The 17,149-nt window shown below is 33.2% G+C and overlaps 1 protein-coding gene across 3 annotated transcripts in view; it reads left to right on the top strand.

Annotated features, from left to right (window-relative positions):
• LOC122569744 overlaps positions 1-17,149 on the top strand; it is a 62,097-nt gene that overhangs the window by 35,676 nt on the left and 9,272 nt on the right. For all 3 annotated transcript variants that reach the window (XR_006317562.1, XM_043731276.1, XM_043731275.1), the window contains exon 5: positions 12,954-13,122. Coding sequence is in view for 2 of the 3 variants with exons in the window: in XM_043731276.1 (XP_043587211.1) it covers positions 12,954-13,122 (169 nt within the window). In the remaining variant the exon portion in view is untranslated. The remainder of the gene's footprint in view (positions 1-12,953; positions 13,123-17,149) is intronic.

Raw genomic sequence — 17,149 nt, 5'->3', positions numbered from 1 at the left:
TAAGTGTCACGTACTTCATAGTCGCCTTACCAGGGAGCACTCTTAACCTTCTAAATCTTCATTTCTTTAGATCAATGTATTGTTGAATTACTTCATTTATTTATTGTTAAAGCATACACTTTAATTGCTTGCTTTATCATATACAGTAGCTCAGGAAAGTATTTAAAAAGTTAGTATAGAAAATTTTTATGTATAAATTATTTGTATTGTATAGAACATTTTTAGATTTTATTAGCTCTATAATGAGAGAGATTGTCATGACTATATTAGTCATATTTGGAACCAATCTAAAAATAACTTACAATATATTTATTGGAAACAAGGTGATTACAAGTATTCTAATACTTGTGAACTGCTAATCATCCTTGAACATTTGGATTGCTAATTCTGATAAATACTGATTTGCCTATTCATAGGCTATGGATCTGCCGTAAATCGTATGAAAGCAAAATAGCATAAGGCAAATTTGCCTTTAACAACCATTAACACGTTTCGTGCCACATAGATTAATTTGATCCATTTTGAATTTTTCGTTCAAGCTATTTTTTTGATATTCTGGTTCTGAAACAATATAACTATGAAATTACAATTTGATATATGTACGTCAATCTAGAATAACAGTGCATGTTATACTATACTGTGGATTCTATGAATGACTTATGCGAGATTCCGATTACTTTCTACTTAATATGTATTTATATCGAATATTATCGTTACAATCTTGCTACCTTCTTACTGATTATTATTCGTGTTAAATAATATGAAGTATAAATTGAATGCGTTATTTCATTATTCAATTTGCATTAGTAAATACAGATATAACTAATTAATAATGAAATAACAATGATCCAATAATTACATTTTCCCGAGAAAATATAAGAACTTTCTGCTTATCTCTATAATTAATCTTAAGAATATAAGAATCAGTTTCAATGAAACGTGTCAAAAGTCATAAGATAGATTTGTAAATGTAAAAATTATTTCAGTTCAGGGTATCAGTAATTTTAACCATTTTTTTTCTCTGTAATTAACCTAAAACTCAGTTTTAATAAAAACTGCCTAATGTCATGAGAAAAATGTATAAATGTAACAATTATTTCAGTACGGAGTATCATTAATTTTAGCTATTTCTTCCTTCTGTAATTAATCTAAAAATTAGTTTTAATGAAAACTGCCAAAAGCCAAAGAATTTATAAATGTAGTAACTATTTCAATATAAGGCGACTATCATTCAACTTATATAACATATTCGTCGTTATTTAAAACTAAAATTTGCTTTAGCAATCTGATTTAGCATAAAGTTGATAAGAGACTTAAGAAAAACCCTAATATATGACATGCTGTGTTTGAACCAGGGCAAATTATGAACGATAAGGGAATCGACATGGTCCCCTCGGTGATATTCAACTGTCCGTCATATTTTCGAAAAATAAATCAAGCTGTGCCATACTGCCAACATGGTTGTGCATAAATTACCACGAATGGCAGATGTTAATGACAAATGGTGGGGGTGGTGTTTCACGTTTAAACGTTCAATTGGCGTGGCATGTGAAAAACCAGACCGGACAACCGGACTGGAAACGATTATGACCGTGGCGAAAAGGTCGGTGAATAGAAAACATTTGTTTAAAAGCGTGAACAACAATACCATGTGGGAAACTCTCGGAAAATGTTCCCAGTCAGTGAATGAAGATATGTGGCCGAGTTATGTAGTACAGTGTGTTTGGAAACGTTGTACTGGATTTAATAACTAATTGCATAGGTTAAGTTGATGTGCGAATTTTTGTAACGAAATATTATTTCATTGTACTATAATTACACTACATTTTTATGAAGCGAAGGGAAGATTGATCTTTCATTTTTACGATAAAATGGTGCTTTAAACAGTGATTTAATACAGAGTTGTGACCATGACTGCTCTTATTTTGACGTTTTAAGGATTTTAACCTAACTTAACTTGTCTGTTAACTTGTCTCATTCGGATTCCTAATTTTTTTGATGTAATAATTTTGTTATTTAAATCCTCTATATTCTAATGCATCGATTCATTTCTACTGAAGATAATGTTCTACAACATTTATATTTGAAAAAAGTTAAAAGTTAATTTGTTTTATTGTTTAGTAATTTTTAATTTCAATATCATAGATATGGTCAATAGATGACTATTTAAGAGGTTAAATAAAATGTAGAATTAAATACTACGTTATTTTCTAATAATAGATATCTAAACAAAAACTACTTTATTATAAAGATACAAAACCAAATCTATTTTAATCAATATCTTTAAAACATCCGGTAGATATCGAAAACGAATTGTCGACGGTAATGACACGCCGGAAACTCGAGAATCCTATTGTAGAGTCGTAGAGGGACAAAGAAACGAAAAGGGACAGAATGATGTTCGTACAGATCGTAATTACAGTGTCAGAGGAAAGCTCAAGGCTCTTTTTACGTCGGCGACAAATCTCACGGAGGAGTTTATGGCTCGTTGTAGATCTTCAATCCGGTTCATTAGAGGTGTCTTGATGTAATGGCGGCACGTTAAGCGGAAAGGGTTTGTCACTTCTTGTGAATTAACACCAGCTTTTCGGATAGGTTAGTTTCGTGACGAAAAGAAACTGCGTTATGTGCTTTTCATTATGGCATCATCTCCGTTTTCTTCTTAAATCTGCTCTTTCTTTTATGATTCAACGTGTGGTTTTTACTCAGTGAAAAAAATTTTCAGCAACTTCTAGGCAATTTGAGGTTATCGATGGATAGGTCGTTCGATTTTGAACGAGTCAGCTGAATTTGAACTCCGATACTGAGTTATTAGGTTAGGTTTGCAGAATTTCCAAGTGGAATTTATTACACGGGTTTAAGTGTGAATTTGTGTAAAATTAATCGAGTCATTGGTGAATTGTAAATGTCAGCTGTCATAGGATATTACGCGACATGATGAACTAGTGAATTCTAGCAGATTACAGTTAATACGTTTGGTTGCAAAGTGAATATGTTTAACAATATCTAGTATTGTAATCATGTCGACCTTAATTATTCGTCGTATATATTGTTATTTACCTCCTCTCTTTTATTCATTGCTATTCATTATTAACAACATACTATTGTGGTATTATTTAGAATATATTATTGAACAATGTAAATTATGTATGTCATGCGATGAACAGTTATCGTAAAATAACTGGAAACACAATAAGTTACAATAGCCGACTATAAATTATTGTAAAGTAATACATATTGATTAATTAACAAATAACGTGAGTGTCAAAAATAAATTATTTATAAGACTTTATACATACTTAACAATTCTGCATTATTAATTACTATTCAGTATTAATAACATAATGAATCTAATAAAGTATACTGTACTACTACAAATTTGTTTCTACAATTAGATCTCTACAAATTCTCATAAAATACAATCAACCACAATTATAAAGTCCATTCAAATATATTAGTAGATGAAACAATTTTTTATCTAGATCATTTTAATTATATTCGTAGAAGGATGAATTCAAATAAATACTCATAGTCTAGTAATGATCTTACATCTAGTAACTTATGATTAATAGTATATAAATATATCAAACATAATTTTAGAATTCAGATCACATAAGCAATTCATCTTAAAACGCAAACACCCATCACCAGCCACTATACCTGAACACAGGCATGAACAGAAAACATAACTTGCTTGCGTCGGTTCCAACTCTCGGTGACGCTGTGGAACGTATCGTCTCCAGCTTCTTGCTTACCTCTCAAGAAATTTCCTTCTACGACGTCCCCTCACAGCGTAGTAATGTTATTCTTCCCAGAAAATTTATGCGCATTCATGGTACCAGTCGGTAAAATGTTACCCCGGGCTATCATCTTTGTAAGCTTTCTGGTTTGCAAAAATTACACAGGCTAATCGCTTCGAAACGCTAAACAGGCAATCTCTGGAAATATACAGTGCCTCACCAGAATATTTCAATACGTACCGTAGAAAATTTTTATAGATATATGCACATATTATACGTAACTTCTTAAAAATTCATTAGCTCTGTAATAAAACATTATTATGATTATATTGCTGTGTGGGTAATTATGCAGTTCGATAATTTTTCCAAATTTTGACTATTTAACTTTATTTTTTTAATCTAATCCACCCAGATCAACCTAAAATTTACCAAAAAGATAAGGTTAGGTTTGGGCAAACAACCTTCTAAGCAATGGAGATACTTTCATCAATTCAAATATATTCAAATAAATTTATTAAAACCTGTTCTGAATTTTTAATCTTTTCAGATAAATTTTGAGTATTAAATCAATTAAATGGAATGAATTTTTATACTTTTACGCAATAAGGGACAATTGACGCTTTCTTTAAAAAATAGAAGAAATTTATTAATTTCTCATGTTCCCCCATTTCATTTATTATTTGAGTGATAAAATAAAGCTTTTAACACTCGACTTACAGACATATCTTATACATATCTCTAAGGCACGTGTCAATTTGACGCATGATCAATATCATGCATTTCCATTAAAAAAAACAACTTAAAAACAACAATTGTACACTATTAATTTATAAATGAAACTATGAGATATATATTTATATAAAATTTATAATATTCAACGTTATACAACATTACATATATTCCATGCATCTTTACACGTATATTCAATTTTGTCTATACGTAAACGTTCGGATCGTTCTGTTCTTTTATTAAATCGTATGAATCGAAGGATTTGCATAAATTGATCTCTAGGCATTGTGGTCTAGAAGAAAGCGGGTCCCCATTTCTTGGGCCACAAATAAGAAGTTTTTACTTCATATGCTCCCCGAGCATGCAAAATTGCAATAAAAGCAAGTAACTTAGTAATTGAAATTATCAAATCACTTTTTAAAACACAACATGTGACGCAGTCTCATCTACTTGAGAAAACGGGAAGTATCGTCGCTGAATTGTTTATGTTTGCGAATTATCGACTAAATAGCAACCGGTCAGGTCAAACCGATCGGTCGATATCGCGTACCTCGAATGACTTAACGTTCAAGGTGGAGGAGATGAAATAACTCGAATGTTAGCTTTATCAGATACTTTATTTGTACTAGTTGTAGCACTTAAACGAAGTAAGTGAGGAATACTGTCGTGATACGTCTGTAATGTTCGATGGTTGAAGATGAACTGTTCTCCCACGTTCCTGATTCTCTCCTCCAGCCGTTGGATTTCTTCCCTTCACCGTGCCCTTCCGACTGGTCCTTTCCTGGATTTTTCCCTGGCCTCGGGTCATTACGTTTACCGTCCTGGGAGGACATGTAATTCGGAATTTCCTAACGAGAGGAATGGGCCTGTCAGTGCCATAAACGGACGGCCACCTAAATTCCGAACATTTACTTTCAACGTTCACTTTTTTGAAGAATTATCTCTTTTTTCACGTTTATATTTATTACTGCAGTAATACTATGATGAGTGAAGTCAATTTACTAGCATTAATGCTTATTTTACGGTAGAGATACGTCTACCACATAGACAGCTTTGAAGGAAATGAATTTCGACATATATTCGTCTCGTTAAATGGATAAAAGTCAGTACAAATGCTGTAAATGGCTCGTGTAATTTTTCTCGAGAAATTCGAAATGCATCAAAATGATGTGTCCCGTAAACCTAGTGCTAAAAAGCATTGAAGTCAAGTAGTTAAAATTGGGGAAAGCCTGTAGTGAGCCACTGTATATGCGCATGTATGGAATATAGGATCGGAAAGATGATACAGAGAGGAAGGAAGGGCGGGTGAGATGAGGGTATGGGATTGTATCGATTCTGGATAAAATTTATAGTTGCCTTGATAACATTTACTTATGGGTTTCAAATACAGAATTTCTCGCGGAATCGGGTTCACCTGGTTTAAATGCTGTTCGGTTACATATATATATATATATATCATAACTTCTTATCCGTTGGAAGTATCATTTCTCTGATTTTCATGCTTTGCCTCTTTCGTCCTCTTCTCCTTCCACCTCCACCGTGTAGATGAGGGATGTCCTAGGTATCTCTATGCATAATTTATGGTGAATGAAATCTTTTTTGAAACAAAATATGTACGTATGTGTTGGTGATTTCTTTCGAATTCAATGAAAATCCTATCCAAGAGTCTCTTGCGAAAATGATTCTTCCCATACATTGGAAGTATCCCTGATCCTTTTATTCGAAGCTACTTGCAGGCATATTGAATCATCAATCGTCCCGGTCACGTTTATTTGACGGGAAACGAGATACACTATCAGCCAAGAGTTTAAGGTTAGGTTTGTTTTGTTTTAATACTAGATTTATGGACATTTCGATTGCGTCAAATTGACGCGTATCCATAGAGATAGGTATAACATGTAGAAAATTTCAAAACTATAAATATTATTATAACTAAAAGCTTTGAAGAAAATAAATTTTCGATATATATTTGTCTTGTTAAATGGATAAAAATCAGTACAAATCGTAGAAGAAAAATGTAAACGGCTCGTGTAAGTTTACTCATGAAATTCAAAATGCGTCAAAATGAAGCGTCACGTAAACCTAGTTTTAAAGATAGGAGTTTTTTAAAGGAATTAGTGTTCCTTTAAAATTGTAGGTTTATTTCATAGTAGCATATTTGATGTTTTTTTAGCGATTGTTAATGATTTATATATTATATACTATATATATATTATATATATGAATTAGTTTCATTAATGATGATGATTTTGCAACGTTTCGAGCGTTTCATATGGCTTTTATATGCATGTACTTAAAAAGTAAAGGTAGAAGAGGATGGAATAAATTGAAATGCGGAAAGCAATTTAATACGAATTGAACTTTTCATCACGATGATCATAAAGCAGAATAAATTCCACATAAAATATGATTAAATTAAGTTATTGCAAATACGAAAAATTAAAATTAATTTCTTTTCATATTAAACGAATTTATCCGTGGAAAAAATGACTTCCGGGTCAATAGTGAAATCAGAGGATTCAAAACTGCTACAATCGGCCAAACTTTTTTCCAATACTGTACCCACCCTCCATTCCCTGTAATCGCACAAAGAAGCTCGACACAGAAACAAAGCAGACCGAAACATAAAACAAAAGGCGATTTCCAACAAGGAATAGCGGCACATTGCAAAAAGCGGCAATAACGCTCTCATAAATTTCCTCTGCAAATTCCCCGCGTATTACGAACAGACCAAATGCGCGAGAATCATCCTTCGAGCAGAAGAAACAAAATCAGCTACCAAACGATCCGTTCTAACCCCTCAAAAAAAACATTATCGTGTTTTCCAATCCAAAAATCCTTCGATAAAAAAATAATACGCAAAAGACGCAAGGAAAATGTTCCGAGAGATCTTCTTGCCGAGTTCATTTGCATGAAACGCAGCTAATTGCTGAATAACATCGACCATACGCCTCACCGTCCCATTCTTCCCATGAAAACTAGTCTGCAGATTACTCGATCTGCTCTTCGAATTTTAATATTTTCCAGCAAGAAACTTGCCTCGAAAATTACTGGCATACGTAAGGAAGTGGCCTACTAGGGCCTCTTACGATTTCCTCGCGAATTAGCTAGTGGATCGGTAGTGGGGATGGGGAAGTACCATCGACGTCACTAGGGCGGCGTTAATCGGCAAACTGGAACCCGTGGAACATAGTTGAATAATAACATTTGCGTAATGTTTGCATGGTGTGTGTGCTGAGGCAGCCGAATAGTACATACCAGTTTAGGAAATTGAGAGAGAACAGGTGAAGAGAGGGGAAGGAGAGCCTGCATTCTGCATGTAATCATACGAAACCATGAAACCTGAACCAACTTCACTAAGCTGTGTAGCAATAGCAATGATAATGGATACCCGATACCCCTTCATTTCTGTGTTGGTTGCTTTATACGCAAAATCTGGATCATCCTTCGAACACTTGACGACAACTATGTACATACATACCTTTTGAGTTTCTGACTTGCCGTCCGGTATATAAGTGCCCCTACTGAATGTGGCAACTGTTATGATAATGCTGCCATTGTTGCGTGACAAGATGAGCAGATTTTATTGGCAAAAGCTTGAACGTGATTAGAACGGAAAATAAGGAGATTTTCCATTGATGAGAATGAAGAAAGAGGAAAAGGATGAATATATTGAGTGGAATAGAAATTTGTGGTTTTGAATAGTATCTTTTTTTAGGTTACTTTTTTATTCATGTGTAAATATATATTTGTATTTCGTTCTTTTTTTTTTTTTTGTAGAAATATTTGCCTTAAAAATAGGTAAAAATTATTTAATTGGAATTTGGGATTAAAAATTGAGATTTATATATGAATAGACTGCGAACCTTCACACAATTTCATATTTTTATTAACATAACTAAGGAAGTGAAACCTGCATAAGGATTTATTTTATCCATTGAAGATTATAGCAACTATTTTACTTTGAATACTTTTTACATCTTTGCATATTACGTGCGCTTTGTACATCTTTGTACTTTAAAATTTTCTATAAATATATAAAAGTCTGCAATCTAGTTATAAATAACAATATAGTTAGAACATGAACATGAAACATGAATATAAACATAAACATGAAGTATTTGATGTAACAATTGTTTTTCCTTATTACAAATGTTTTTTTATATTAATTTAAAATTATTCTGATTTAATATAACTTATGCTATTCAAAATTCTGAACAATATCATTTTTATCTACATTGTTTCGACCAACTACAATTAAAGTTCATTATCTTAGCCTTAAACTTCGCCATCTTTAGTTCAGCCACTTATGTGGCTTGTTTTAACGGTGCAACTAAATCATCCTTAAACGACGAGTTTCCACGTAAATGGATAGAGGTCATGAATGGTCTGTGTTGCTTGACCTGCTCACCGAACTCGCGGCACCATTTAAAATCGCTTGTTCATAACGACCACTTCCGGTTTTAATGGACAAACTTCCGCAGCCGGATAGTTAGAAACGGGAAAAATGGCACGAGTCAACGTACCATCGCCGTAAGTCATCGATGACTATTGCTAGTAGTACGTTCAGTCATATCTCCTACAAAATATTACTCTTAACATGAAATCAAAACATTCATCTAAAGAATTTGTTAAGACTATCCTTCTTAAGAACTTAACAGAATTTAAGAAATATAATTCTCATTAAGAGGGTATTCTAGTCTATAGCATGAATCTTGGAAAAGTCAAAAAAATATTTTTTCACAAAATGGCGGCCGTTTGAAAAAAAATTTTTTTTGGCATGTTTTTTTAACAATTCCAAATTTTTTAAAAATAGTAAAATTAAAAATTTTGATCTGAGCATGCTTCAGGCGATAGAAGAATGTATAAGGAACATTCACACCAAATTTCAAATAAATCGGTTCATTAGAACTTGAGATATCGTGCACGCCAACTCAAAAAAGGTAGTTTCGAGAAAAACGCGTTTAAAGTTTTGAGACAAGTTTCCGGCAATTTTACTCATAGAATGGTACAACATACTTACATATTTTTAATCGGCGATTCCTGCTCCATACAAAAACATCTTTCTTACATGTAGAACACAGAATTAACGATGAAAGAGAAAAATTCTAAAATAAAATTGCCGTAATTGTTATTAATTAAAACTGTTCATTTGTTCCGGTCGGACCAGAGCAGATGCCCCGTCACAAAAATGGCTGTAACTCATAAAACAATTGAAATTTTGAAAAATCCTTTTAAGGGCATATTCTTGAATGTCTAAACTTTGGAAATATGAAAAAAAAATTTCCGATTTTTTCAAATTTGTAGACTAGAACACCCCCTTAATAATCATTTTATTATTACATTATAAAACAAAATAACTAAAATTCACAGAAAAAGTTTCTCTTACGAAATATTATTCTGAATCTTACAATTAGAATATTCACCTAACCAATGTTTTAAAATGAAACGAAGTACATAATTCAAATTTACAGAACAAATTGTGTATACAATAAGAAAGCGAAAATAATAACTTCGAAGCATACATTAAACTTTAAGTCATCACCTTCAACTTTAAACCTTCATGAAAGTTTGTAATCCAACTTCAAAGCTAGCTTAACCTATCCTATTTACATTCAAAACCTTCTAACTTTCTTTTTACCACTTTTTCTCATTTAAATGAAATTCCAAAGTAAATCTTGTCATCAAAGACTAGATCACTTCTTCATGACAACTCAATCACGTCTATCTATTCATTTATCTGATTTCAACCACGAGATTTAAACACGAATTCGATGAATTTCGAGATAAAACACACACGTGCACTCGTCAATTTATGAGCGAAACGGGGAACATTCTAACAAAAATTCAACCGAGAACATTTCGTGAATTTTCATGAAAGACACGGTTCGTTTCCGTGACGATTTATAAGCGATACATATATGAAAATGGAGGTCAACCCCGCGCCATATTTGAACTGGAAACGTTACGAATCGTGCGAGAATCGCGTTTTATATCGGTTTTGTTGTTTTCGAAATGACGTGGCTACATCGTTCGTTATCGAGACGCGTAAATTCGCCGAAAAATATTCAGAGTAAAACGCTCTCGAGAAATCCACTTGAAACTAATGAAACTACTGGTTACACCCCTTTTGTAACGCTAATTTGTTTAATAAATTGATAATAAGTCCAGTTTTCATTGTTTCATAATCAGATAAATTGCGCGAGACGGGAGAACTGAGGTTGAAAATTTACATTCCTATGGGGGGATACATTTTACATGCAGAAAAGTATGCTTCTATTTGTCATGCTTATATTATACTTGTTAACTAAGTTCACTAAGTAACTTGTTTGTTAAGATAATTAAAATATTTGTTGTCAACGTTTAATTTTTTAATTACGTCGAACAAAATGAATGTGATTTTAAAGGTTAATATAACATAGCAAAATAAAAACGTACTACATACATAATATAATGAGAATGTTTTATATGGCTTCGATTTTTAATGTAGATTTTTCAAATTGATAGAAAAAACATAAAATTAAAGATATGTAGTATCTCTTCAAAATATATTAAATAATTATACATATGTATATGTAGTTGGTTGTAGAAATGTAGAAATGTTATACAATTAGTTGAGCTTAGTTCAGAATTGTTTCTTCCTTTGTAGCATAATTAAAACAAATTTTCTACAACACATAACATAGAAAATGGGTTTTACGAATTTAATTTGTTATTTTTCAATAACACAACGTAGCCACATAACAAGGAAATTGCATCAATAATAATTCACACATGTCACTTTTGTAGCCAGACAATGAGATTCAAGATGCTTTTAGACATGTCCAGCTGTGGGTGTGGCTACATCATTCATTGTCGCCGCCTAATGTTTTAATTTATAACCTCACTCCGCTCTGGTTCCTACCATTACTATAAGTTAATAAATAAAACTTGAAGTTGTTCTTTTGAATTTGAATTGTTAAATACATTTTCAGCTTCTTTTTTATACTTACATCAGTAGACTACAAATTCCAATTATTTAAATTTAAATAAACCAATATGAATTTTTAAATAAAGAATATTTGAATTTGTCTTTGGAAAATATTGACATAATGAAGACGTATGCTATGAAGCAACATGAATACTTACATAATTGACCATAGAACGTGCGTATGAGTGAACGTAGCAACGAAAGGTAACAATAAACGTGCCAATAAACGTTTCGACATTGTACGATCATAAATCGCAACCGAAACGTTTGTATGATAGTTGCGGAAAGTTTATGCTAATGAGACCGCCGGCTTGTTAACAATTCCATTTAAATTCCAGAGACGGCCTGGTGTGCGTGTGTGTATATGCATACGTATGCATGTGGGCAACGATTTCATTAAACCGCCTCGAATTCGACGCGGACCTTTAATTTTATTTTCGCGCCATTGTGACGTGCCAAAAAAGAGGAAGATAGAGATAGAGAAAATAAATATCTACTCCCAAAGGGACAGGCGGGAAAAACTAGCGAAAAGAACCACTACGAAACGTAATCGTTCGTTTTCGTCGTCTAAAATGCAATTCCACTGGATCTTAATACGGACGCCGCCCATATATACATAAAGTATACAGGGTGTTGCGCAATTCATGGTGCAAACCGGATTAAGGAAACTGCATGGCTCAGAATAAGACGAAAATAAAAAATAATAAAATTGCGTTGGAGGTTTCGTTTTCGAGGAAATCGAGTTTAAAAATTTGTGAGATATACGTGAATTTAACTAATTCTAATTTGGACAGCAATGGACAATTGCCAGGACGTTACTCTACATGTGAAAGTAGGTTGAAAATGAAGAATAAAATTTTGCTGTTTATAGCCTGGTTTTGGGAAAATAGAATTTGAATATAAGCAAATTTTCAAACTCAATTGTCTCAGAAACGAAAGTCTCAAACACAATTTTGTTTTTCTTAATTTTCATTTTATTTTAAGCAATGGAATCTCTCTGACCGCTTCTGTACCATGAATTACGGACCACCATGTGCATACACACATCTTCTCTTCACTTTCCTTCTTCATTTTCTCTTTTCTACGACTATTTACTGTGGCTCCCTCGACGAATTTCATGTCCTCCGTCCGTGTGTCCTCCCATTTCTCTCCTAATTCTTTTTCCGGATTTTTTAGCTTGAGAAAAACCGGAGATTCCATTAACCACGGATAAGCAAATTCCGGACAATTCGGTTTCTGGCCGAAATAAATTCGTTCGTTGGAGAAGACTGTAAAAAAAAAAAAAGAAAAAGGAAAGACGATGGCAAAGGAACGAAATAAAGGAAGATACTAAGAAAAGATAGAAAGTGTGGCCTCTCTCTGCGCCTGTTTTTTCGCCTAACGAGATCCATCGGTAAAATTTTGTCCGGCAGAAATTACGATATAACTTTTCGTCCAACTTCTTTCTCTTCTCTTTCCTTTGTTCCTCTTTTTCACCTCTCATTCGGTTTTTTCTTTATCTGTGCCCAATATAGGTGATCAACTACGATAGTCCTAGGGGAGGCGTATCGGTGATCACCGAGAAGGGAGAAGTTACAACGTCGTATCTTTTGGTGCAGCGTGCCCAGCGTGCAGATAGCGGCCAGTATACCTGCCATCCCAGTAACGCTAATACAAAGACAATCCTCGTGCACGTACTTAATGGTATGTACATACATTTACAGAAGAACTTGAAAGTTCCGCGGTTTTTCGGGTTCTTCGTTAAAGTTGCTCGTTTCTCTCTACTTTTCGGTTTTGTGGTGCTTTAAAGAAATGATACTTCACGTGGAATTCTTGGCTTTGCGACTGTGTCTAGAAGAAAATGTAATTTGATTTATAATTAAAAAGTAGGAAGAAAGGAAACTGAGTAACGTCGCAAAATAGCTTTGTTGAGAAAATTAAGTTTTAATATCTTAGGCCACTAGAAAGGGAGCGATATTCAAAGACTTTAACTGTATTGTTCGTCAAACGAAATTTATACCCCACTACAGAATTAACATTTCTTGTTTTTAACCAGTTCACTGAATCTTTAACGCTATCTTATGGAAACATTTTGAACATTATAGTCATTATGATTTGATATTTCTGTAGTCCTACTTCTCATCAGCAAAATATATTATGAAATGGAAAATCTCTAAAAATGAACATTCCTTCTTTTCCCCTCTTACTTTTCCATTCAGAAGGGAAGAAATTAATCAACCATCCGGCTTAATTGCTTTCCATGCTTAATAAACGAATAATTCAAAAGTAATAATTATTTTAACGCGCATGTTTAATGGCTTGGAAAAAGTTTGGAATCTGTACAGTTCTAGTTTTGTTTTCCTTTGACATTGAAATAGCTCAAATCCTGATTCTACGTTGAAAAGAGATATCGACGGTACATTTGCAGTTCAGTGGCTTGCTTAATCTATTTGCAACGGATGACATACTGGTACGTGTCGAAGCTTTATTAATATTTTAACGGCAATAAATAACGTACCGGTATTCATAAATTCTAGTTGTTTGCTTATGTTTCTATCAGTTATTGCGGCAGCGTCAATTATAAGAAGAATGAATATTCATTGGGTTCATGTTGGGACGTAAAACAGACAAAGGCTATAAATAAAGTAACTGGTAAACATTCGTTTTTATAGATTATGTTATTTTCTTCTACAAGAATTACTTCACCAAAGATCATCTGAAAATCAATGTATACTGTATACGGATAACAATGTTTCTTTTTATACAATATGTTACAGCAATAAAAATTCATCGTTCCATTTGACCCTTCCAGGAATTTCTTTAACTCGTAAGAAAAATGATCCTTTATTAGAAACATCTTTTTGGATGGTTTTGCAATGATAAAATTATAAGGCCAATTTTACCAGATGCAAATATATTTATCTCTTAGTTATTAAATAACTTACAAAACTACAGTGTTCTGTATACGGGTATTAATCATAATATTTATCTCTTTGATACTTCTTTTCCTCATAACTTCTTTTCCTGTATACATTTTTATATCATTAAAAAAGTTATAAAATTTCAGACTTTAGTTTTGAATGGCCCATTCTATGTGGTAGTTAATGTGTTAATCAAGCGTTTAAAGGCTAAGGTTTTACACGAGATTGATACTGTTTTAGTTTGTGATTTAGTTAAGCTAAAATTAGAGGGATAATTAGTATAAAGAAGAGAGAAGAAATGAATGGCTTGACGTTTGACGGTAATTAACTAGCTTATTTATAGTAATTGTCTGTATTCTTCGGAAAGTGGCTTTTGAAGTTTCAGTTGTTGCTCATTTGTTACGCATGAATGTACATTGTACATAGGTTTCTGTTCTTTGTAGGTACACGATGAACGGAATACCTTGTATATTTATTCGAAACAATCGGAGAATTACGTTTTGTGGAAACTGTAAAATGGCCGAAGTACCTGAAACCAACACAATTAACGTTTTAATTGTATAATATGTCGAAACTTTTAGGACCATGAAGTTTCCAGTATAAAATGGCTCTCCACAAGTTGAAATTGAAATTGCAAATGTTCTAGATATCAAGTATCTGAAATTCATTATAACATTTAATTTGTATAATATGCAGAGACGTTTAAAACATTTCATATATCCGGTGAGATCACAAAGCTGTTTAAATGAATGCTTCTCTAATTGAAACTTAATTAAAGTAAATGCGACATTGGAAATAATTTCATGATTGTGATTTCACAAATTTCTTATGTTCGCTTTTATGAACAGCTTATTAATGTATAAGCTCTTCGTATCTGATTGATTTATTATCAGAATCCTCCTGCATATAATTGAACGTAACATTATTAGTTATTTATTATTATTATTTATTCTAGTCCGTGCCTTTCGGCTTTGGACGAACTTTCGATTTACATTGTATTGCACTCCTTAGCATATTCTTATCTCTAGTCGCTATAACTAATGACTATAAACTCTTGCCACTTATGGCTACACCTTATGTCCTTTGGTCTCTTTCCTCCTTGCTGCGCTACCTTCCTGTCCTTCTACCCCGTCTTGTATTGCCTTTGCCCTTCTTTTCTCTATTATTGCTCTTAAGTCCCTTAGTCCTTCCCCAGTCTCATTCAATGTCTTTTCCATGTCCTTTGCTCCTCCTGTTATTTCACATTCCTCTATTACATGTCTCAGGTGCTCTTCTTCCCTTCCACATAGTCTGCACCTTTTTTCTCCCTCCTCTTTCCAATGTTCCTTCGCTTTGGTCTCGTTTGCACACCTGAATCTTGCTATCATTTTCCTGTCCTTCCACTTCATCCTCCCTTCCAGGTACTTTGGCGTCTCCTCTTTGGTTAACATTATTAGTTAATTCTCCAAGTTCCAAGTCCCAAGTTACAAATTACGAATGATAATTAATTGTTTTGCAGAACAGTAACAAGCTTGGTAATAAAACAGACAGAGTTCCACGAAACAATTTTATAAAGTATAAGCCAGCTAAAAAACTTTGTAACAGAAGCTTATAATCTTAGAAGTTGTCACTTGCCAATTAACTGTGTATTATTAGTTCATTAATTATCCTGCAAGAAGATTATCTTATATGCTTGACTAAGTATAATAACTCATTTATTAATGGGTTTCATTTATTAACTATCTTCATGTTACCAGACAGGTTGCGTGATGCAACATTCACGACGATTAGTACATGCATATACAGTTAAGGATTTGAAATCAATAAGGATTGCACGTACTTATGTGCTACACTAATGGCAACCATTTGCTGGAAGCAAGGTGCTATTCCAGGTTAAGCATCGATCGGTTAAAAGGTTACAGGGAAGAAGCGAAGTACAATGCATTTTTCACAGAATTTTTAATTAATTCCTACTTTTTCAATTTCTACGAAAGTGTTTGAATCAGGCGCTTTATCCAAAGCTACCTTTACACCAAAATCTAATCCTTGGTCAAGAACCTAGCTATAATGGACGACGTCCATCTTGTGGTCAATCAAAGGTCACCAACGGTCATTTTCTCAAAACCATTGCCGCCATCTACCTAACCACCGTGAACGCTCCTGAAGACTTCCCTTCTGCTCGTCCGACTAATTCCGTGAACAGCGTCCAACTCAAATCACTTTGTGCAAAATAATCTATTACTCGGCTGGTTTCCCTTCGGCAATACTTTCACACGGCACAATCCTCCATGATGAAATTGGAACTTTGAAAAAGTTTCCACATTTGGTGCAGCATTTCTTACAGCGTTCTTTACGGGAGAATCCAATCTTCCAACGAAGCAGGAATTTTAACAAAAAAAAAAAAAAAAGAAGAAGAAGCGCAGAAATATGAATAAAGAAATTGCAAGAATAGAAAAAATTGAAGAAGAGTAATAAATAAAAAAGATAGTAGCAGTAGTATGCAATTGGGTTGGCAACTAAGTGATTGCAAATCTTGTCATTAGGTAGTATTGACGAAATCCGCAATCACTTAGTTGCCAACTTAATAGATAGCGCTGAATTGCAGAACAGAATTTCAACAATAAAAAGTATGATGAAACGAGAAATAAAAATGGCAGAATAAAGACACCATGGAAAGAACATTCAAGAAAAATTCTAGCAGTTAAAGGTATATACATCAGTAATAAAAGCAATACATACATATTGGGGACTGAATCAAAACTGAGGTTATGTTTGCTACGCAACATGATTGCTGTACAAGTTTTGGTTTCTTATCGTTTTAGGATTCAGTC

This window comes from Bombus pyrosoma, linkage group LG7, assembly GCF_014825855.1.
Source record: "Bombus pyrosoma isolate SC7728 linkage group LG7, ASM1482585v1, whole genome shotgun sequence".
Taxonomy (NCBI): Eukaryota; Metazoa; Arthropoda; class Insecta; order Hymenoptera; family Apidae; genus Bombus; species Bombus pyrosoma.
This window is presented reverse-complemented; position numbering and strand designations above follow the sequence as displayed.